At 37.1% G+C, this 21,067-nt stretch overlaps 4 protein-coding genes across 4 annotated transcripts; 3 read left to right on the top strand and 1 right to left on the bottom strand.

The window, feature by feature from the left end:
* Window positions 1-2,192: 2,192 nt before the first annotated feature.
* Window positions 2,193-2,893, top strand: LOC110601581 (neural cell adhesion molecule 1-like). The gene is made up of 2 exons (XM_021738762.1): window positions 2,193-2,776; window positions 2,875-2,893. Exons 1-2 carry the CDS (start codon window positions 2,193-2,195, stop codon window positions 2,891-2,893), a joined length of 603 nt encoding a protein of 200 aa, XP_021594454.1.
* A 4,280-nt stretch (window positions 2,894-7,173) lies between these two features.
* Window positions 7,174-9,755, top strand: LOC110601498 (protein FATTY ACID EXPORT 5). Its single transcript, XM_021738648.2, has 3 exons — window positions 7,174-7,526; window positions 7,821-7,908; window positions 9,430-9,755. Exons 1-3 carry the CDS (start codon window positions 7,328-7,330, stop codon window positions 9,500-9,502), a joined length of 360 nt encoding a protein of 119 aa, XP_021594340.1. The 5' UTR covers window positions 7,174-7,327; the 3' UTR covers window positions 9,503-9,755.
* Window positions 9,756-11,980: 2,225 nt separating this feature from the next.
* LOC110601497 (cytochrome P450 716B1) lies at window positions 11,981-14,135 on the top strand. Its single transcript, XM_021738647.2, has 4 exons — window positions 11,981-12,732; window positions 12,880-13,312; window positions 13,396-13,583; window positions 13,679-14,135. The coding sequence occupies exons 1-4, from the start codon at window positions 12,241-12,243 to the stop codon at window positions 13,991-13,993; spliced, it is 1,428 nt and encodes a 475-aa protein (XP_021594339.1). The 5' UTR covers window positions 11,981-12,240; the 3' UTR covers window positions 13,994-14,135.
* Window positions 14,136-14,195: 60 nt separating this feature from the next.
* Window positions 14,196-20,918, bottom strand: LOC110601496. The gene is made up of 7 exons (XM_021738646.2): window positions 20,408-20,918; window positions 18,959-19,099; window positions 18,493-18,858; window positions 17,494-17,739; window positions 15,524-15,616; window positions 14,925-15,125; window positions 14,196-14,685 (listed from the first exon to the last, which is right to left on the bottom strand). Exons 1-7 carry the CDS (start codon window positions 20,711-20,713, stop codon window positions 14,470-14,472), a joined length of 1,569 nt encoding a protein of 522 aa, XP_021594338.1. The 5' UTR covers window positions 20,714-20,918; the 3' UTR covers window positions 14,196-14,469.
* Window positions 20,919-21,067: the final 149 nt, after the last annotated feature.

A 21,067-nucleotide genomic window follows, 5' to 3' on the forward strand; every position in this document is an offset into this window, starting at 1 on the left:
ATGTTAGGGGCATAGTGCAGGCAACCCTGGCCTTTCTGTACTCTGTGCCCGGCCCTCGGTGGGGCTCCTCGGGACTTCTGTTACATAATATAATATCTAGAGGGCTAATGGATCGTCCTGTTGTCCATCCACACCAACAATAAATAATACAATGCGTCATATTCGTGAATTCTAATGCAGGCAACCTATTCCATATCATGATGCATGAACATGCTTAAAACATTTAATTGCTTTGAAAATAAAAGAAATTATGTTCTACTCACCTCTGACTGACTCTGGACTGACTCTGAAGCAGCTATCTCACTGCTAATCACATCGGTTCCTCAGGTCCGATCCTACACAGGTGGACTCAAATAAGGGACCAAACATACTCTAAACAACTCTCCAGAAACCCCCTAAAATATTATAAAACATGCATGCAAAACAGGCAAATGAAGGCTGAACAGGGGAATTTCGGCGGCAGGTTCGGCAGCCAAAACTCCCTTCCAGAGTCGAAAGTCCAAACTTTCGGGGGCGAGTTTAGGCGGCCAAAACTGCCTCCTCTGGCAGGTTCGGCAGCCGAACCTTGCTTCGGCGGCCGAACCTGGATCCTTCTGGGTGGCAGAACTTGATTCTGCCATCCCACATTCAGCCATCCCAACATCCCAACAAGCATCCAACTATACTAAAACATGCATAAACACATTTTCAAGCTCATAGGATCATAAAACTAGCATATACCCCAACAAACATCACATTTAATATACATTTATCATAAAGGGTACATAAACCTAACATTTTACAACTAGCCTAAACATACATCAAAGCCCTCAACCCTTTCTTAAAACTTACTTAAAACATAAAAGAAAACAAGGATCTACACTTACCTCTTGAAGATCGAGAGGAGATGTGATCCAAACTTGGAGATATGGAGGAAATGAGCTCCGGGGTCTCCAAGCTTCCAAACTTCGGTTTTGAGCTTAAAAACTTCAAAACAAAGACAAAAGCTTGTCAAAAACTTGAAAGATTGGAAGGAAATCATAAAATCGACCATGGGAGGGCAAAGATCTCACTTATGCCTGAAAACAGAGAGAAAACTCGCCCATTTTCGGACAAGAGGCCTTTTTATAGGTGGCTGGCCAGACCACCTTCGGGGGTCAAAGGTGCCTCCGCAAGAGGCCAATGTTCGGCGACCGAACCTGGCTTTTTCACTCCTTGGTCTTTTCTTTCAAAACTCAATTTTCTTTCTTTGTTCAAACCTTAAAAACAATAAAACATTTCATAAAAACATGTTTTACCCCTTCTAGAAGGCTCCGACATCTGTGAATTCTGTATTTCAACGGAGATTCCACCGAAAGGTGGGAATTCCGGTGCCGGAGTCTAGCCGGGTATTACATTTCCTTCTCTGTAATTCTTGTCTTTCTAATCTGAGGTATGTCCTATTATTCTTATGGTTTCCACTAGAATTCCCGATATCGTAGGTCTAGTGTCTTCTATCACCCATTTCTCTCTTTCTCATTACTTTTCTAGCGACTATGCTGACACCACCATCTATAGGATTAGGGCTCTTCTTTCTAATGAGAGGATTGTCCTTCCTTACCCACCTCTGGAGGAGTTGATTGATGCCCAGCAAGGGTGCAGTCTAGTCTTTTTTATCAAACAGTGTGACTTCGGGCTGACCTTCCATTTACCCCCTTTTTTTATTGAGGTCTTAAGTCATTTTAGGGTGACTCCTCGAATGTTGTCCCCCCAATTTCATCCTATTCATGTGTTGTTTTGAGTCTGTTTGTCTATATTGGGATTTTGCCCCCTTTTGTCGAGTTGTTCTGCACCTTCTTTCGTCTCGTCAGGTCTACCCATGGGTTCTACTACTTTGGTCCCCAAGCAAAGTTGTCAATCTTTGCTGGGTATAAGGACTCAATAAAAGGTTGGGCTGAGCCCTCTGTGGTAGTCAGACTAAAAGAGAGGTTGGGAATCAATTGGGATATCGAACTCTCTTAGGGGTTAACCTTGGTGGACCAGGTTTGCCTTCTTCGACTGACATCTGCAAAGAAGAAATATGACGTCGAGAAGCGTATATTTATGTCCAACCTTCAGGACTGCCGGAAAGCTGGTATATATATTTTTTATGATTTTCTTTCTTGTTATGTTTTCCTCTTGTTGCTTTGAGTTTTAATCGAATTGGTATTTTATTTTCAACTTTTGTTATACCCATGGACACCATCAAGCTTCCAAAGAATTTCACCCTGTCCTATAAGAGCATGGAGGCGACTCTAGTTGCCTTCAAGGCTAGTAAGACCGTGGTTGATGTAACATGGGAGGTCTTCCAGGCTGCGGACCCTGCAACTATGACTCGTCGCGCTGCCCTTACACCTTCTTTTGCTTTGGTGCCTGTGGCAGGGAGTTCTCACTCTGCAGTCTCGAGGATGTCTGTTCCTTCTAAGGCATCGGCTCTTGCCAAGACTCCGTCTTCTCCCAAACAGACTCCTAAAGAGCCCATCGCACTCAGCGAGTCAGCCGAGAGCAGCTCCGAAGAGGGGACTACCCCTCTGGATGTCCCACCTATCCAGGCTATGGGGGCTATTGTGATTCAAGGCAGGGCTAGCAAGTGGGCTCGGACCTCGGAACCTGCTACCGAGAGCAGAGCTGCTAAGCGAACCTGCACCACAGAGCCCGCGAGGACAACCCCTTCCCCCTCAATCGATAAGGGGAAGAAAGCGGTAGAACACCTATCGTCTACTCCAGACAATGAGCTATTAAATGTTGTCGAGGTGATCACTGAGTCCATTGAGTCTTTGTATGTTATTGTGTTTAATTTTCATATAGCCCTTTATCTCAGCTCGTATTGCTCCCAAGTTACATATTTTTCTCTTACTTGTATTTTGTCACTCATAGGCTTGTTTTTGGAGTTTAGTGATAGGGCTCAATTTTATTTCGATTTTGCCTTGGCTTTACTTTCCCTTGGGCTTTAGGAGCACTGAGCTCTTTTTCGAGGTTGGTGTTGGGCCTTAGCTTTGCAAGCCTTAGATTAGTTTTAGTGAGCATTACTCTTTTGTGAGGTTAGCATCAAGACTTAGGTCAATTTTCTATTTTGCCAAGCTCTTTTATGAGGTATGCATCAAGCCTTAGGTTAGTTTTCCTACATGTCGAGCTCTTTTGTGAGGTCAAAATCAAACTTGTAGCAGTCGTTTGTGTCGTGGCCGTGAGTCTAGTGGTATTGGCAGTACTTGTCTGGGTCTCTTCTGTTCGCTTCTGGTTTCATCGGTTTGAGCCACTGTATGAAATATTTTTCTTGGACCGCCATAAGCACTTTAGCTCTAGACACATTCAAAAGATTGATCTCTGTGGAGATCCGGGATTGATAGGGTCTTTGCTCCTTCCTCTCCCACCGATGCCTGTTTAGTGCTTCAAGCCCCCGGTCCTGTCTCCTCTCCGGCCTATCTTGTCTCTTATCCTCCCCATTCCTTCCTCTATCTCTATCCTCCTTGGCAAACCTACTAGTGGTTAAAGCGTTGTCCTACCATATATACTTTTCTACCCTTTTCATCAGTTCTGCTAAGGTGGTAGTAGGGGTGTGCATCGGTCGGTTCGGTTCGGTATTGAATCGAATCGGCTAAAACCGATTTAACCGAATTTATTTAAATTGTAGACCGAACCGAACCGAATAAGATAGAAAATCGAATCGAACCGAATCGAATTAGTTCGGTTCGGTTCGATTCGAAATCGGTTTTTAAGCTTTTCTCTAATTAAACTACAAAAATAATTATAATTTACCACATTGTAAGCGTAGATGCAAGCCGCGATGGTAAGCGGAGATGCAAGCCGCGATGGTAAGCGGAGATGCGAGCCGCGAGCGACGGCCGTCAGGGAGAAATGCGAGCCGCGAGCGATGGTCGTCAGGGAGAGATGCGAGCCATGAGCGACGGCCATAGAGAGAGACTCGAGCCGCGAGGGATGGAAAGAAGACTAGAGGACTGAGGACAACCAAGTTGCTGACGGTGCAGAGAGCCGACGAACTGGAGAGCGACGGGCGACGATTGCGTGGAGAGTGACGACCGACGATTGCGTAGAGAGCGACGGCCGACGCCAACGATTGTGTGGAGAGAGAGACTAGAGAGCGACACTGAGGTGAGGATGAGTTGGAGTTGCTAAGTCGCGCATCTGCAACGTAGTGAAGAGCGACGACCCGAGTTAGCCGGGATGGTTAATCAATCGATGCCGGAAGGAGAGTGGAGGTGGATCGGCCGGAAGTGGTGGAGCTCAGTGCTCAGAGAAGAGGCACAGGCATTGTGTGTGAACTGTGATATGAGGCGGCGTGAAATGGAGACGCTGTGAATTCTACCAAGTGAGATGGCTTTTAGATTTAGGGCAAATAAGAGTACATTTCAAAACGACGTAGTTTAAGTGATTTCGGTTCGGTTCGGTTTAATCGAAATTTTTGAATTTAAAACCGAACCGAACCGAAATTACCGATTTTTTAAAAAATTAAAACCGAATCGAACCGAATAAAAAATAAAACCGAACCAAAATTTCAAAATTAATCGGTTCGGTCGGTTATTTCGGTTTAAACTGAATTTTGCTCAGCCCTAGGTGGTAGGTGACTTTCTGCATAGTGATCCTAAGAAATTTAGGGAGGTGTACCTTTTTTCATAGCTTCTACAGCTCTTCCTTCATCAAGCTCAGGCATTTGTAAAGTCTCCGAGTTGAACCTGACCACGTACTCCCTTAAAGATTCGTTCCTCCTCTATCGAATAGTTTTTAAATAGCTTGTCTTTCTTTCTGCAGGGATCCTAGCAAATAAATCTGTTGATGAACACGCTGACCAAGTCTATGAAGCTCTTAATACTTCATGCCTCCAAGCTATTGAACCATACCTGGGCTGGTCTAGTTAGGGTGGTGAAAAAAACCTTGCATATTAAGGCATCTGAGTGAGTTTGCAGCTCCATGAATGTCTTATAGTTCAAGACATACTCCCACAGAGATTTTCTGTCTCATTATAGGCAACCATCATCGGCATCATGAACTTCTTAGGGATGGTTTCCTTCTATACCCATCTCACAAATGGGGATGATGTTGGCAATAGGATGCTGTTGTTGTCTCGTGCCCCCAACTCCACTAGCAGTTGTTTTTTCAGCTTTTCTAACTTCTGATCCACATCTGCTTCCTCCCTCTTAGGCCTCTTCTCCAGGCAGTAGTTTCTTTCTAACTCCTCACTCTCCGACCTTTCTGCTGGTTCAGAGGAATAGCTTTCAGCCATGTCATTTTCAATAAGCTCCCTCACTATTTGGCCTCTCGCTCTGGCTAGGGGTCCGTTCCTTCGGCTGGCTTCTCTATCTCTGTTATCTGTTCTCCTGCTGCTCTGTTGAGGGGCTTGATAGTTTAATGTGCGTTGGGACTCATTGATGTTGAACCCTTCGGCTATAGGTGGTGCGCTCAACGGGATGCTGAGTCCCCTCTGCTACAAATTTGGCCTAGCCAATGGTTAGTTAAATGGGGTAATAGGGCTAGAGAATGAGAACTGTGATCCTTCTTGAGCAGAACTCAGATTGTTTGGAGTGTTTCCGGTATGATTTTCGTCGTGGTTGGCCATGTGAATCTCAGTGGGTGGAATGGGAATGAGAACTCCAGTTATGAAAAGATCTCATTCGTTTCCACAGACGGTGCTAATTGATGTTCTAAGATCCAGTAAAATATAGACTCAATGCGTAGTTTGGTAAGTTTAGTTTGGTTTATATCTCCCTCGCATCTTTTATTCCTTTTCTATTTTACTTTTGAGTGATATGTAATCGCTATTCTACACCTGTACATTCAGTCATTGTCACGTTGAACTGTACGTATAGACGTATTGTATCATTTTTCATTATCAAACTGCTATTGAATTTCATCTGGTATTATGTGGATATGATCCCATGTCCAGAAATTTATTATCCGTGGGTCTACCAAAACGAGGGGGTTGGACCTCCAATATGTGGGCCTGAACCCTGTCCATTCTGTCGGAACGAGTCCTGGACTGATCACTGAGGAGCAAGCTTATGCATTTAGTCTTGATAGAGTTACGTACCACCTGACCTTTCTAATAATGGGCTCGGCAATAGCATGGGTCTCCAAGACCCGGTAGTCATCACTGATCATCCAAAACAAAAGACACTCATGCATAGCTAGAGGAGGAGGCGGGTGGAGGTCGACACTGCCTTCCCAAAACTAAACTGTACAATCGACAAACCTTTCCTTGTCCTGAGACGGGAAAGCTCGCCATAACTAGTTGCCGAAACCAAGCAAACAATCAATAACCGGTACCGATGAAGTTTTTGGCGGTGCGTGGTTGTTGGCAACCGGTGGAATAGGCGCCGGACCAAGTGACGGTCAGAATAGCCCTCCATGGCTAAATGAGACGGAGAAGCGCCTTGGTGCTGGTCTCTGTGCTTGTTGTTGGAGCGGTCGAGCCAGCAACCCAGTTGGTTATGGTTTATGTGTGGATGGTTTCTGTGATTAATGAGGCAGATTCCATGCATCTTTTTTCCTTTGTATCTTGGGTTACTCAGGTGTTGTGTGGGTTTAGCAGATTTCATTCCTCTTCTTTGGAAATTCCCGGCAGTTCCTGAACGGCGGTTGGTGTCCCTGCTTATTAGCAAGAGGCTTCCCAGAATTGGGCTTTGGATTGTTTGACTTGCGCTTTTGTTTGTAAGACTGGTTTGGTTTTTGATTCTGTAGTTAGTTTGATGGTCCAGGAAAGGGCAATTGGCTTTGCATTGTTTTTTTCCAAAAAAACTTTCCAACCATAATTTAGATTCTTAATTTCACAATTAAAATCACGAAACATAATTCACATCCAAAAAGAGGAAGATAGCATATATATTTTTTATTCTCAAATTCATAATTTTAAGAATGAGAAAAACTTCCAATATAACGATTTGTAGAATGCAGGAGATTAGTGAACAGAGAGCATACGTTCCCGGGAATGTATAAATAACCGAACCACATTGGTGTTATCCGTCGCCGTTTCGCAATAACAAGGACTCAAACTACTACGAGGTCGTGACAGGCACACTCTCCGTAATAAATGCTGCCACGTGGATCTCACGATCTCTTGTTTCTGCAGAAAAAACGACGACGTTTATCTTGGTAAACTTGTAATTTTAGGATCATCAAAGGGTAGGTAAGGAAATAAAACAAAAACAAAGCACCGGATTTTGACTCGTGGCACAGTTGACCAACGGAATCCCACACGCCACCAACCGCACAGCAAAGTTTCATTAACAGGTCACAGCCATAGAAAACTACATACGAAGTGCGAAGACGTTTTCTTTGCTTGATCTGGAAAATCCAAGTTTACTTCGAGAAGAGAAGAATGCACGATTTCTGCTTCACGATTCCTTACGGGCTGATTCTGGTGGTCGGAGGACTCGTCGGGTATGTCAAGAAACGGAGCATGGCGTCGCTGGGTGGGGGAGTGGGCACTGGGTTGCTCCTCGTCTTAGCTGGATATTTGAGTCTCAAGGCTTTTGAGAGGCGAAAGAACTCCTATCTTGCTTTTGTCATCGAAACTGGTACTAATAATCTTTTCTCATGTTTTGACTATTTTATTTGCGTATATTTATTGGTTAAACGCAAGTATTCTGGTTTGAAAGCATTTTCTTGGTTATAGATCGCAGGTGCGAGACTTTGCTGGGTAATTTGTATAGCATCAAATTTTTTTGCTCGTTCAAATTTAATAAGAGTAGATTGATGATTTAGGGGCTCACATTGCCCTTTTTCTTACGTGCCTTTTAATTCTTTCCTTGATTTCGTTATGGATCTATTTTTGTACTTAATCGTCGTGTGCTTACTGCTGTTGTAAACAGTTTGTGCAGCAGCACTGACATTCATCATGGGACAGCGTTATGTGCAAACTTCTAAGATTATGCCTGCTGGTATTATTGCTGGGATAAGGTAACACAAATCATACTCTTCTTCTGGTGTCAAGAAATCTTACTCTTTTATGCTAATGTAGTTTAGGTTTATTTTTTAAATACCCATTCCTGATTGTCTGCTATGACCTCCATTTCACAGCTGAGTATTTATAACATTTCATGCATCCCAACATATCTTTGTTCAAGACTAGTTCTTTGTACTTTGGGAGGAATAGATTTCTAACTTTATGGAAGACATGAGCTAACACATGACTATGCACTAAAAGATAGATCCTTTTCTTTTTTTCCTTTTGGAGATTGGGGGTGGGGTTGGTAAGTGGTGAGGGTGGTGGTCATTGATAGGCTTAAATCTCTTTTGCTTGCAGCCTATTTTTGGACCGATATGCATTTTATAAATGAAGACCACTATTTTGTGTCCTGGGTGGACAAAAATGAGTATATAGTTCTGGTAGACCTCTTCACATGATTTAATTCCACAATCAATTTCATTGCATAGCTTCTGCACAAGGGGCTGGTAATGTGCTAGGGAAATCTACTAAGTGAAAATTTCACATCTGTCTATCAAACCGCAGAATATCAGTAACCAGTGAAGCAAAATGAAGGGGAAATCATTCCTTGCCATCTGAGCTGGCATTCGCATTCCGGATGTGCCAATCTGACTAGGTTCAGGAATATTGTGGGTTTTGATTGCCAAACAGATGCGTTTTGCAATGTTCTTTTTGTAGTTGTCTTAAATAGGAACCAACAAAATCAGAGAACTTACGATCTATTATCTTATGATGATATATAGTAACCATTAGTTTAAGAATTGATTTTTCTCTGCTAGTTTCAGTCAGTATGCTGAAAGTTGAAAAGCATTTAACAAACCCATTAGAAGAAACTGTTGCTGGCTAGAGCAATTTAAATGGTAAGAGAAATAGATAAATTTTAGAAATGGACAGTTGGATAGTGTTAATCAGCAAGATTTGAAGCATAAATTAGAAGAGCTCAGGGAGGGTTGGGAATGGGATGAGACATTGATGTCTTGATTTTAATATTTGTATTTGCTTGTGAACTTTCGTCATGACCTAATCTATTGAAAAATGATGGCTCAGCTAGATGTTTTTATAGTTTGGACAGGCAAGAAGATTCGAACAACTGTAATCCTGAATGTATGATCTCCTTTGTTGGATTAGTGCAATTTATAAATTGGTGTATGATGAAAAGTAATATTATGAGAACATCCTGTGACTAGTTCTGTTCAGTTGCTATGTTTGGTGAATATAGTAAAACACTCTTTTATTTGTGGTTGACAAGTTCAGTTCACACATGAACTCATACTGCTTTTCAGCGTCTCTCCTCATGGATGCCACTGCCTAAATTTTCTTGGTTGCAGGAAAACCATATTGTTTTAAAATATTTGAATACCTTGAAGAATTTTCTGCTTCTTTTCAGAGTTTCTGACAGCTACATCAATACTTTGGGATTTTCATTGTTGGTAGAAACATTCATTTCAATTTTTATGAGCAGCTTTGGACTTAACCTTTGTAATTTCTTGCAGTGCTCTCATGACTCTGTTCTATGTGTACAAAATTGCAACTGGTGGCAACCACATTCCAGTCAAGGCTGAGTGATGGCATTGAGGATTTGTATACCACTAATTTCAACAGATGTATTGAGATATGGAAACTCTGATGTTTGTATTGGGAGGTTTTAATTCCTTGTAAAAATTTGTTGATGTGCCCCGTGAGATATGCCATGTCAGCATTGTCACCATAATGTGGCACATCATTTGTACCAGCAGGTTATGCCCATTACTAGTTCCGGGTGGAAAGACATTCATTGTCATTGAAAGTAAAAGAAATGGGAAACATGGTTCTTATCTTAGTTGTCTGCTCCACATTGTGCTTAATGTATTTCTTCTCTTTTTCCTATTTTCTTTTCAAATGATCAGCAAGCAAAAGCTAGAATGAGAATGAAAACCGTTTTGTGAAATAGTCTATTTTGAAATGTACACTACAGTCACACTGGCAACGGTACCAGTTCTTTTATTTTCCACAAAAAACAATACCTCTTTGATCCTGTACTCCTTTTTCCTGAGAAGTAGTGCATGTATGAATGGCAATGGAAGAGAAGAGAATACGAAAGTTATGGCTCCAGGTAGAAATTGGGCTGTAGATCCCTTCAACTTGAGGCTCAACTCACCTTCTAAAATCACCCTTTTTGAGCAGCTACCATAATAAACATTTGGAAAATATTTAGGCTTTTTGCCAATTTAGGGCCGGAGACTTTAAATTTCTAAATTTGGATTAAAAGAAAAATATTTGTGGATTTAGGGTTGGGGTGCCAGATGGCACCCCAAAATTGCTTGGCGCCTATTAAACAGGTATCAGGACCTGGCGCCACTCTAAACAGCGCTAGATATTATTTTTTTTTTTTAATTATGACTTGGCGCTACTTAAAGTGGCACACACTTTGAATTAGTTTTTATTATAATAAAATATTTATATTATATTAATTTAATAATTAAATAATATTAATTATAAATTTATTTATTGTTATTAAATATATATATATAAGAGTATTAAATTAAATAATTAATATAAAAATAGATAAATTAATTAATTAATATGAATATTTAAAATTATAAAAATTAAATTTATTTTTTATTGCACTCTTCTTTAGAATTATAAAATAAAATTATGTTGGGATTTAAATAAATAAATTAATTAATTAATATGAATATTTAAAATTATAAAAATTAAATTTATTTTTTATTGGACCGCTATTTAGAGTTATAGAATAAAGTTATGTTGTGATTAAATGTTATACGTGATCACCTGATTATTTATAATTTATCAAAAGATAATAAATTTAATTAATTTATTTTGTGATTAAATTAATTAATTAATTTATTTTTTTTTGATAAATTATAATAATTTAGTATTCTCATATAATATTTAATATATAATAATTTTAAATATTTTATATAAATTATGTATAATTTATTAAAAAAATAAATAAATTAAGTAATTAATTCAATTAAATAATTTTGTATAAATTTAATAGCAGAATAATATTATAATTCTAAATATTTTTATGTACATTTCTTTATTATTAACTTTTATAGTATTCTTATATATTAAAAATATTTTTATAAAATATAATAACTATTTATAACTAATTTTAGTATTTTGCAGAGTTATAAAATAATATTAAATGTGTATGAAATTACTGATATTATTTAATTACAAAATTACTGTATTAATCTATTAAAATAATAAAAATTTTTATTATTGGATAAATGTATACTATAAAAAATTTAATAAAATGATTTTGTATATAATAATATTATAATTATAAATATTTTTTATATGCAGTCTTTTATTATTAAATTCTTATATATTAAAAATAATTTTATAAAATATAATAACTATTTTTAACTTAGTACTTTGAAGCGTTATTAAATAATATTATCATGTGATTAAACATATACAAAATTACTTGTATTATTTAATCACAATATTAATATATTAATTTATTAAAATAATAAAAAAATTTATCACTATATAATATGATAAATTATTTTCATATATCTAATCATAATCGAATTATTTTTATGTATTTAATTACAATAATATTAAAATTTGAAATTATATAATATTAGTAATTTTTTATTTAAAAATTAATAGTAAAATATATTAAATATTATAATATTAAAATTATAAAAAAATTTATTATTATAAAAATATAATATTTTTAAATTAATATAATATAAATATTTTATTATAATGTAATGACACCATATTATAATTTAAAAAAAATATATAAATTTATAAATATTTTTCTTTCAACCCAAATTCATAAATTAAAATTCTTTCATCCCTAGATCAACAAAAAAGCCTGAAATATTGAGCACTGCAGTTTTGATCAATACCATGAGTAATAAACAAACAATGTCATGGCCTATTTTCAGTCAAGCAGTACCTTTTGGACAATTGGTTCCATGTCTAGGATTGGGACGGCAAACTCGACGAAAGCTAGCCCGCCGCCAGTCAAATTTGGACGCAGGAAACGACAAACTATGGCAAAAATTATACTATCTTGTCTTGACGTGCCCCAAATCTTTCTACCCATCTTAATTCCAAAGAACTGTAGAATGCTGAATGCGTCTCACTGCTTTAACTTAATCTATTTCCTGTTATTGTCGTATGGTTGAAAAATGGTAGATCCTGAAACCAAGGAAGAGATTCTAACTTGAATACCGACAAATTAATCATTGCATCGCCCTGAAAATTATCTCCTGCTCTCTTATAGACATAGCTTCATCTCTGTCATACACAGACTTAAGAGGCCAAGAAACTAAAAAAGGATGAATACCCTTCTCGCCGCCTTTGCTTTCTTTGTACCTATATTCCTTCTCCTTGCCAAAAGAAGAATCTCGTCAAAGAAAACCCCTCCAGGCTCACTAGGAATCCCCATGATAGGCCAAAGCCTTAGCCTTCTCCAACACATGAGAGCCAATACTGCAGAAAAATGGCTTGAGAAAAGGATCCAAAAATATGGTCCCATATCAAAGATGTGTCTTTTTGGGAAGCCAACTGTTTTCATATATGGGCAGGCTGCAAACAAGTTTGTGTTCGCCAGCGATAGCAGCACTCTGGCCAACAGTCAAACAGAATCTGTGAAGACGATTTTGGGAGATAGATGCTTGCTGGAACTGAGTGGTGAAGAACATAAGCGTGTGAGGAATGCTCTTATGTCCTTTCTGAAGCCTGAATCTCTGAAGCATTATGTAGGCAAAATGCATCAGGAAGTTAGGTTGCATATTGAGCAGAACTGGCAAGGCAAGCAGGAGGTCACTGTATGTATTCATCACATGATTATGGTTTTCTTTTTCATAAATAGCAGATAAATATATACAAATTTTTATGGAAGTAAATTATCAAAAGCAAAATTAAAAAATCAAGTGATGATCATATGAGTTTTCTTTTTCTTCCATTGGTGATAGGTCTTACCCTTAATGAAGACACTCACATTCAATATAATCTGCACTCTTCTATTCGGAATTGAAAGAGGAACTAGAAGAGATGAACTTGTGGATTGGTTCCAAGAGATGATAGCAGGAATGTGGTCAATCCCAATTAACCTGCCCTTCACTCGCTACAACCGCAGCCTCCAGGCAAGTAAACGAGTTCAGGACATGCTCAAGGACCTTATAGGCGAAAAGAAGCTGCAACTCCAGCAAATGGGTGCTGATCCTAAACAAGATCTCATCACTTGCTTGCTTAGCATGAACGATGGAGAAGAAATAAGCGAGAAGGAGATTGTGGACAATAGCGTGCTTGTTATGACTGCTGGACATGACACTTCATCAGTTCTGGTCACTTTCTTGATAAGGCTTTTAGCTAATGATCCTTCTGTTTATAAAGCTGTTCTTCAAGGTGCATGTCTGAAAATTGAAACATATTTTGACTCAGCGCATGGAACTTGTGCTTAAATATTGCTTTGTGAAACTGGGTTGCAGAACAGGAAGAGATAGCTAAGAGCAAGCACAGAGGAGAGCCTTTAACCTGGGAAGACCTTACCAAGATGAAGTACACTTGGAGAGTTGCAATGGAGACAATGAGAATGTTCCCTCCAATCTTTGGTGGCTTCAGACAAGCTGCAAAGGACATAGAGTTTGATGGATACATTATTCCAAAAGGGTGGCAAGTAAGTGAAACCCTCATTTCTGTTCTATTTTCAAGTTCTCTTTTGAAGATTAACTTGAAACGTTGAACTGATAACCTCTGCTATCAATGGTTTAGATATTCTGGGTTTCAAGTATGACTCAAATGGACGATGGCATATTCCGGGAGCCGCAGAAGTTTGATCCGGCCAGATTTGAGAACCCATCTTCAATTCCACCCTACTGCTACATTCCATTCGGAGGGGGGCCTCGAATATGTCCAGGATACGAGTTTGCAAAAATTGAAACCCTTGTTACAATCCATCATCTGGTTACTCAATTTACATGGAAGTTGTCTTCTGATAACCGCTTCAGTAGGGATCCAATGCCAGTTCCAACTAAAGGATTGCCCATCCAAATCGTACAAAAGAAACAAATCTTACAAGTATCTTAAGCCTTACGATCGACGAACGCAGTGCTGGTTGAGGGTCCCAATGAAAATGCTGTAATATTCAGAACTCTTTATTACCAAACACTATATAATGCTTCATATGCCAAAGAAACAAAATAGCATAATTTTAAGTTTGGTTTCTTCATTTCTTTTTTGTTGAGTTAACTTAACAAATCGAATTATGATTTAAAACAAGTCGAACAAGTAAAATATAAAATCAAATTGAATCAACTCCATTCAGCTATAATCAAACTTTGCTCAATCTGTAAATAAAACATTCTAACATTCTGTATACACTGACAAGCTCTCTAATCTGTACATTTAATATCTAAAGATCTAAAATTTTACAGCAGCATTCCCCGATATCTACAACCAACATGCCAATCTCTCCTTTAAGCAGCTTCCATATTGTTGTATCAAGAGAAAGTACATTGCATGAACCTCCAAATCGCCCATGGTATAGAAGAAATTGAAGTTGTTTAGCAATTCTGTGGTCTATAGTATTTTGGGGGGAGTGATGGACATCTTTCATTCATATGGGGATAAGGATCCATGGTGTTGTATCCTGGTAGCTCCATTCTATACTTGCCACGAATCTGACAATAGGGGAGCTTCACATCGTCTCCATCATTGCACCACTTCGGAAGGCGACTCGAGTTGTTTTCGAAAAACCTGAGTGTGTAGGCATCTTTAATCTGCATTTTCAACAATAGAACAGATTTAACACATGCATCTTGTGAACTACCTTTAAGGAATTCAAATACCAAATAGCATATGCTCCTTATGTTTTCCCCCTTCATCGGTCATGAAATTAATCTAAAGCAGCACGATAGTGGAACTTAGTACATGCATCCCATTCATATATAGATCAGAAATTGAACATAAAAACAATGACTTGATCAAACACATATCTTGCAAGTATTGAAAGACTAACCGTAAACTCAGTCACTTGTACAGAACTAGCAATTGGATCAAATAGTCCAGCTTCCTTGTACATTTCCAGAATGAAAGCAATGCATGAAGTCGACTTCCCATCAGTGTACAGCCAATCATCCTGTTCAGGAATTGTCAACAATTCACCGAAGGATGATCCACGCTTTTCAGTCTCTATTAAGATATCAGGAAGATCAAGACCCTGCATGAAGCACAAAAATAAATAAGTGCATATATTTTTACATTTCTACACAAGCATTTGCACCTGACCAACTGATCCAACAACTCAGAACCAAGCATTATCCAATCATTTGACTTCCCCAAAAATGTGGCTTGGTGGTCAAGAATCAATCCAAATTGGAGCTTAAGGCTCAGACCAATGAACTGTCAATTGACAAAACTTTCATGGGGTATTTCAATAATATGCAACTAATACACAAATTGTCATTTATCCAGAAAAGCATCAGATGCTGATAATTTTTTTATCATCTTCTGCATATGACGAAAAACAAAATCCATTACAATGCTATCAAATTCAAAGTTGTTTCTATCCAGCCAGATAGAAGAGAAAAAAAAAGGGAGAACATATTGCTAAAATACCTCAGTTCCAAGTCGCTTGTTCAAGGCTTCATTCCACATGTTGGCAGCATATGCAGGTTGTATTTGATTCCAAACTGTCATAACAGATGCAACCTATAGGTACCACAGCCAATATTAAACACCTATGTATACTGAAATCCTCTAAAATTCCAAACAAGAAGTGCACTTAAACAAGTTATCTAAGCATTTAGAAATTTAGGCTCTTTTTTATTCTGTTGGCAACTTGCTCTCCATTTCGGGTGCATGGCAAGTATAGAAGACTTTATTAATGGAAAATGTTTGGGAAACTAGGCCTTAATTTAATTGTGGAGGCCAAACAATGTTTTCCAGAACATTATTCCAGGAAAACTGAAAACAAGAGTTTATTGTTTAGTTGCAAAATTTTTCCAAATGGAGAATTAGAATTCATTTTTTGGAGTTCTCCAAATTTATACGGCTTTTTTGAAAACTATTTTTGTCTAGTTTTCCTTCTAATCAGTAAAATTTTTCCGAACACTGTTTTCAGAAAATTATTCCAAGGAAACTGAAAACATGAGTTTATTGTTTAGTTGCAAAATTTTTCCAAACGGAGAATTAGAATTCATTTTTTGGAGTTTTCCAAATTTATACTACTTTTCTGAAAACTATTTTATCTAGTTTTCCATCTAATCAGTAAAATTGGAAAATGTTGAGTTTTCTTCCATGTTGTACCTTTGTGCAGGCTTCAAGTCCCAATAATGATATGAGTTAAAAGTTCATAACTTAATATTAAATTTCAATTATGGTCAATTGGCTATAGTTTTTTGCCTTTTACCTTTGCTGTTGGTTTTTGTTCAAACCTAGCTGCTTCATTTTTTTCTTTGTTAGTATGTGTATTTTTCTTCAACAGCTTGCTTATTAATACATAATATTTATGTTACTTTTAAAATATTATACTAAATTGTCATGTCATTTTTAGATTTAAAATGCATTATTATATTAAAAAGTTATTAGATTGTGAAATTATTTAATTATTTATGTATTTATATTTTAAATAATTATTTTTTTGACGAAATAGTACTTTAATTAATGAAGTCATAAAAGTGAAAAAAAAAAAAAGATTGTGGAAGAATCAGAATAAAAACATGTTTTCTAGTTTCCCAATGTTTCACTCAGAAAATAGAAAACTAGGAAACAAAATTAGAAAATGAAAACAGAAAACATTGCCTACAAGTAAACAGCAAATAAGCCTTTTCCAAGATAATTACTTCTTACTTTCAGAACAAAACTTCATTTCCAGATGTTCATAAACCCACATGAAAGAAAAAAAAAAAACTGCAGAGGCACAAAGCATTAATTTATCAAAGACAACCAATTATCTATGGCTCTCAATAGCCACTGGCGATCATAAGTGGCAACCAAAATTTACCTTTTATGTCTTTCTTAACGTTCAATTATAAATAGGAAAATACAAGGTTTTTGTAAATCCAAATATTTTCATAGACTTGATTATTCAAAGAGAATCAATATTTGATAATGTACTTCAAAAAAATCCCACTGATGCTGAGCATTGCAAATAACAACAAAGAAGTCATTTTCTCCAAGAATATTTTCCACTGGACACAAGTTACTTTCCTGTAGCATCATTTAGGCTTAGTGAAGTTTCTTTTGACTCATGGCACTAATTAAGTAAATTGGCGTTTCACCATATTCAAGTCTTTTTTTGTAGAATATTTATGCATGTATAAACAATTAGACAATCTTTCAGCATATATTTTTGTCATCTATGAGTAAAATTCAACTATTTTATAGCAACACAATTTAGATCATCACTGCACATTAACAAATAGAAAACTGGACCCAAGTTCTGCAGTGACCCACCAAATTATATAAATGATGTACTACAATCACAACATAAGAAAGCCAAATAAAAAGAAAGAAGAAAACATCAGCATCAATAAAATAGAAACTCAACCAGAAAACAGTATATTCAGATAGGAACATTTCAATACCAGGTGTGCATCCAAGGGGGGTGGATAGTTCCCGTCTATAGTGTCTATCCAGCTAAATATCATGTTATGGTATCCATAAGGTTTGCCATTCATGCTTAATGCATACTCCCAGGCAGCAGTCTCATTAAACTTGGCCCGCACATCAGGATGCAAAGGAAGCAACGCAATATGTGGATTAGAGTCATCCTTAGTGAGCTCAAATTCCCACCATTCGTCCCATGGTAACACAGCGATAATATCTTCTCCCTACAACAACAGAGTAAAGTACGATTTATTGTAATAACAATTACCAAAAAAAAACAACCCAAAGGACAAAATTTCAGTCAGTCAATGGAAGTCAAACAAAAACAATCAAAATAGAAACTCCTCATGGAAGCAGTAGCTACTTTGTTGGATTTGTTTTTAGTTTTTAGTTTTTTATCCCTTTTCCTATAGGACTATTAAAAGGCTTCATTTTGCTGTCTCACTTGGGTGAAAATGTAAATTTGAACAGGATAAAGAATGTCAGCTCTGTAGAACCACAAAGAACATTAAAAGGGAACAAAAAAAATCTCTAAGGTTCTATTTCATTGCGAAGAATAACTTGTACATGAAAAATATTTTCCATTCTATTTTCCAAGAAAATACTTGCTTTTATTTGGTAGCAACATTAAAAAATAAATGATGTTAATAAATTTATGTATAGAAAGTTTAGTAGTGTTAATAAGATTTTCAAAAGAAAAATGACTCAATTTTCTCTGACTTTGAAAATATTTTCCATTAATCAATTTTTCTGAGTGTCCCAATCCTTCCATAAAACAAATGAAGCCTAAATCTCAATTAATTTTCAATTGTCAATAAAAAATAAGCAGTCAATGAAAACAGAGCAAAATTGTTCTTTGCCAAAGAGAATGAAAATTTGCCACTAAGGTTGATGATTTTGGGGTATCACAAGTAAAATTTCAGCCCAATAAAACAATATATTGTAACATATCTAAGTAAGGTAACACTAACTGTTACCTGTTCATTTTCATTCCCTGATTCACCAACCCACAATTTTCCTTCAGAATCCCTTAAGCAAACAGCAGTATGACCTGCATAAGCTCCACTAACCCACTTTTCCAAAGTCTCAAAACCACCCCACCTCCCACGAATTTTTGATATTGCAAGCAAATCTCCTGTGTGAATATCATCAGCACTGATGTTGGTAACCCAGGGCTGAGGACGCTGTTCAAAGGTAGCCCCCATGCGCTTCTCAAGGAATGCAATATTGGAATTCTCTCCCCATCCAGTATTTGTAAAAAGTGGGAAGACATCCCACAATGCTTGAAGGGTTCCGAGCATCCCTGCTTGCATGAGGAAAATAGAAATTCCCCTGTTTTTCACCTGATTTCATTGAAAATAATGCCACATCTGTAAATCAAATATGCCATTATATTAACTAGAAAACGTAGCAAGTCTTGAGTGACAAGAATTGGGAACTTACATATTCATACTCAGCTTTCCCTTCCCACTCTTTAAACTCCAGTGTATGCTCCCGAGAAAGAAAATAATAATCCCATGTAACACGGTACGGAGTTACAAAGACATAAATATCCATACATGTCCAGCTATGAGCCTCGCTAACCTGAACATATCACAACTTTCAGGTCATTACAGCCCCATGAAACTATAACCAACAATCTTTTGCAAGTGAAATTTGGGAGAGCAAGGAGGAGGACAAAGGAAAGAAAAGGAAGCAGAAGTCCATAACACAAGAAAAGCAGCTAATGGATAATAGCATAGGTAAACCAAACAAATGACGCTTTTAAATGCTTGATGAAGTAACTGGCTCAATGAAGATGCTTCTGCCAAAACAGAAATAAAAAATACAAAGCAGACTGGGTCACAGTCACAGACCAATGAATATCTCAACTGACAAAGACTCAACTCAAAGACCCTCAAAGCCCATGAAAAAGAAAAACAGCAAATAAGAGAAACTGGAAACCTATGCAAAAAACCAAATTCCTAAAGGAACCATCTCTAGAAAAATTCAGCTCCTTTGGCAATGTATTATAACCCATTACGTGATTCAAACTAACTGAAACCAATGAAGAATCTATGTCATTTTTTACCTTTTTTTCTGTTTCTGTTGCAATCGTCAAGAATAAGACATATATTTATCATTCAGATATACACTACTACCGAGCAACTAAGGGGTCCCAATTCTAGCGTACAGAAGTTCTCTTACACATCTACTGCAGATTCAAATTCGCACAAATTCAACAGAAATTCTTCAAAACATTTAGTAGGCTCTTACATCCTGTTATTCAAGGTTAAAAGATAATGCATCGTGCAATGTTTCCGCCAAACAAGTTAGTTTTGAGTTAGAAAATCAAAATATACCTCCGATAATATAACTATTCATTTGGATAGGTGTGCTATCAAGGAGGAATGAACTTGTGTGAGTGAAAAATTATAAAACATCACGCAATATAAAGTTCAAATAACACTTTATTTCAAATCCCGCACCTATCTAAATGGAATCTACCATAATTTTTAAGAAACCCACCAAGAGAGAACTTAAAGAGATGGGCAGTTTAGGCCCACATAGACAGACATATCATCAAAAGCAACTAAGAACAAGCAAATTAACAACATTAATCCCACAGAATAGCTCATTTAAAGCCCTAGGCACTAGAGGAGCTCGATTTAGCACTGAACCTTAAATAAGCAATACCCAGATACCAAATCCTCCAAATGTCAGGTAACCCACAAAAACCAGAGAAAGCCAAGGTTTTCATACATCCTGATATCAATTAAAGAGCAATTTTCTTTTCTCAAATTAAAGAGGAACTTACATACAGCACTGATGTTCAAACATGGAAATACCAAATATCCAATCAATCAAATTTCTTTAACCAATTAAAGCCAAACAAATTAATCCATGTTTTACCTCAATATGAAGGGTGCCACCCCCAAATTCATTGCCAGTCTTGTTGTGGAACTCCATCCAAGCCTTGTTCTTGTAAAAGCAGGCACCCTTCCACTCGACGGTGCCATTTGGAGACGAGGTAGCTCCCACAAACGTTGGCAAAAGGTCAACGGCACTGTTGAGATAATTAAGAATTGGCCACGAAACTTGCCTCGGCAACAAGGGTAGAAAATCATGTGGATGAAAGGGTAGTTGCAATGCGTGTGCGGCAAAAAATGATAGATAAAACGAAATACCGAGTACCGTTAGCGAGGAAGACGCAGCCATGATTTTTGGAGACAGAGGATAAAAGACAGGGAAAGATAGGAGCGAAAATTAAAATTCCATCTTCTCTCGTTGGATGTCCCTTTCTCGCTTTTGTTTTACGTCAGAAGTCAGGGACGAGAAGAAATCTTTTGTCATCACATCATAAGTTTTTGTCATCCTCCATCTATTAATCGTTTGCATGAACTTCCGGCCAAAAAGAACAAAAAATCGTTTGCATGAACTGTATAAAAACTTTTTTATTTTTAAAAATTTAATTAAATAATTTAGTATTACATCTGCAGATAATTTATTTTAATTTTTATAAAAGAAACTAAATAATATTAATAATTAATAAATTTAAGAATTAAATAATAT

Source organism: Manihot esculenta, chromosome 15 (assembly GCF_001659605.2).
Source record: "Manihot esculenta cultivar AM560-2 chromosome 15, M.esculenta_v8, whole genome shotgun sequence".
Lineage (NCBI taxonomy): Eukaryota > Viridiplantae > Streptophyta > Magnoliopsida > Malpighiales > Euphorbiaceae > Manihot > Manihot esculenta.

Excerpts from the sequence above, each read along its gene's own strand:
- LOC110601581 (XM_021738762.1), top strand. The coding sequence starts at position 2,193 with ATGGACACCATCAAGCTTCCAAAGAATTTCACCCTGTCCTATAAGAGC.
- LOC110601498 (XM_021738648.2), top strand. The coding sequence starts at position 7,328 with ATGCACGATTTCTGCTTCACGATTCCTTACGGGCTGATTCTGGTGGTC. Across the intron at positions 7,527-7,820 it reads TGCTTTTGTCATCGAAACTG|TTTGTGCAGCAGCACTGACA; the intron begins GTACTAATAATC and ends TGTTGTAAACAG. Across the intron at positions 7,909-9,429 it reads GGTATTATTGCTGGGATAAG|TGCTCTCATGACTCTGTTCT; the intron begins GTAACACAAATC and ends AATTTCTTGCAG.
- LOC110601497 (XM_021738647.2), top strand. The coding sequence starts at position 12,241 with ATGAATACCCTTCTCGCCGCCTTTGCTTTCTTTGTACCTATATTCCTT. Across the intron at positions 12,733-12,879 it reads AAGGCAAGCAGGAGGTCACT|GTCTTACCCTTAATGAAGAC; the intron begins GTATGTATTCAT and ends CATTGGTGATAG. Across the intron at positions 13,313-13,395 it reads TTATAAAGCTGTTCTTCAAG|AACAGGAAGAGATAGCTAAG; the intron begins GTGCATGTCTGA and ends ACTGGGTTGCAG.
- LOC110601496 (XM_021738646.2), bottom strand. The coding sequence starts at position 20,713 with ATGGCTGCGTCTTCCTCGCTAACGGTACTCGGTATTTCGTTTTATCTA. Across the intron at positions 15,617-17,493 it reads CCCCCTTGGATGCACACCTG|GTTGCATCTGTTATGACAGT; the intron begins GTATTGAAATGT and ends TGGTACCTATAG. Across the intron at positions 14,686-14,924 it reads TACAAGTGACTGAGTTTACG|ATTAAAGATGCCTACACACT; the intron begins GTTAGTCTTTCA and ends TTGAAAATGCAG.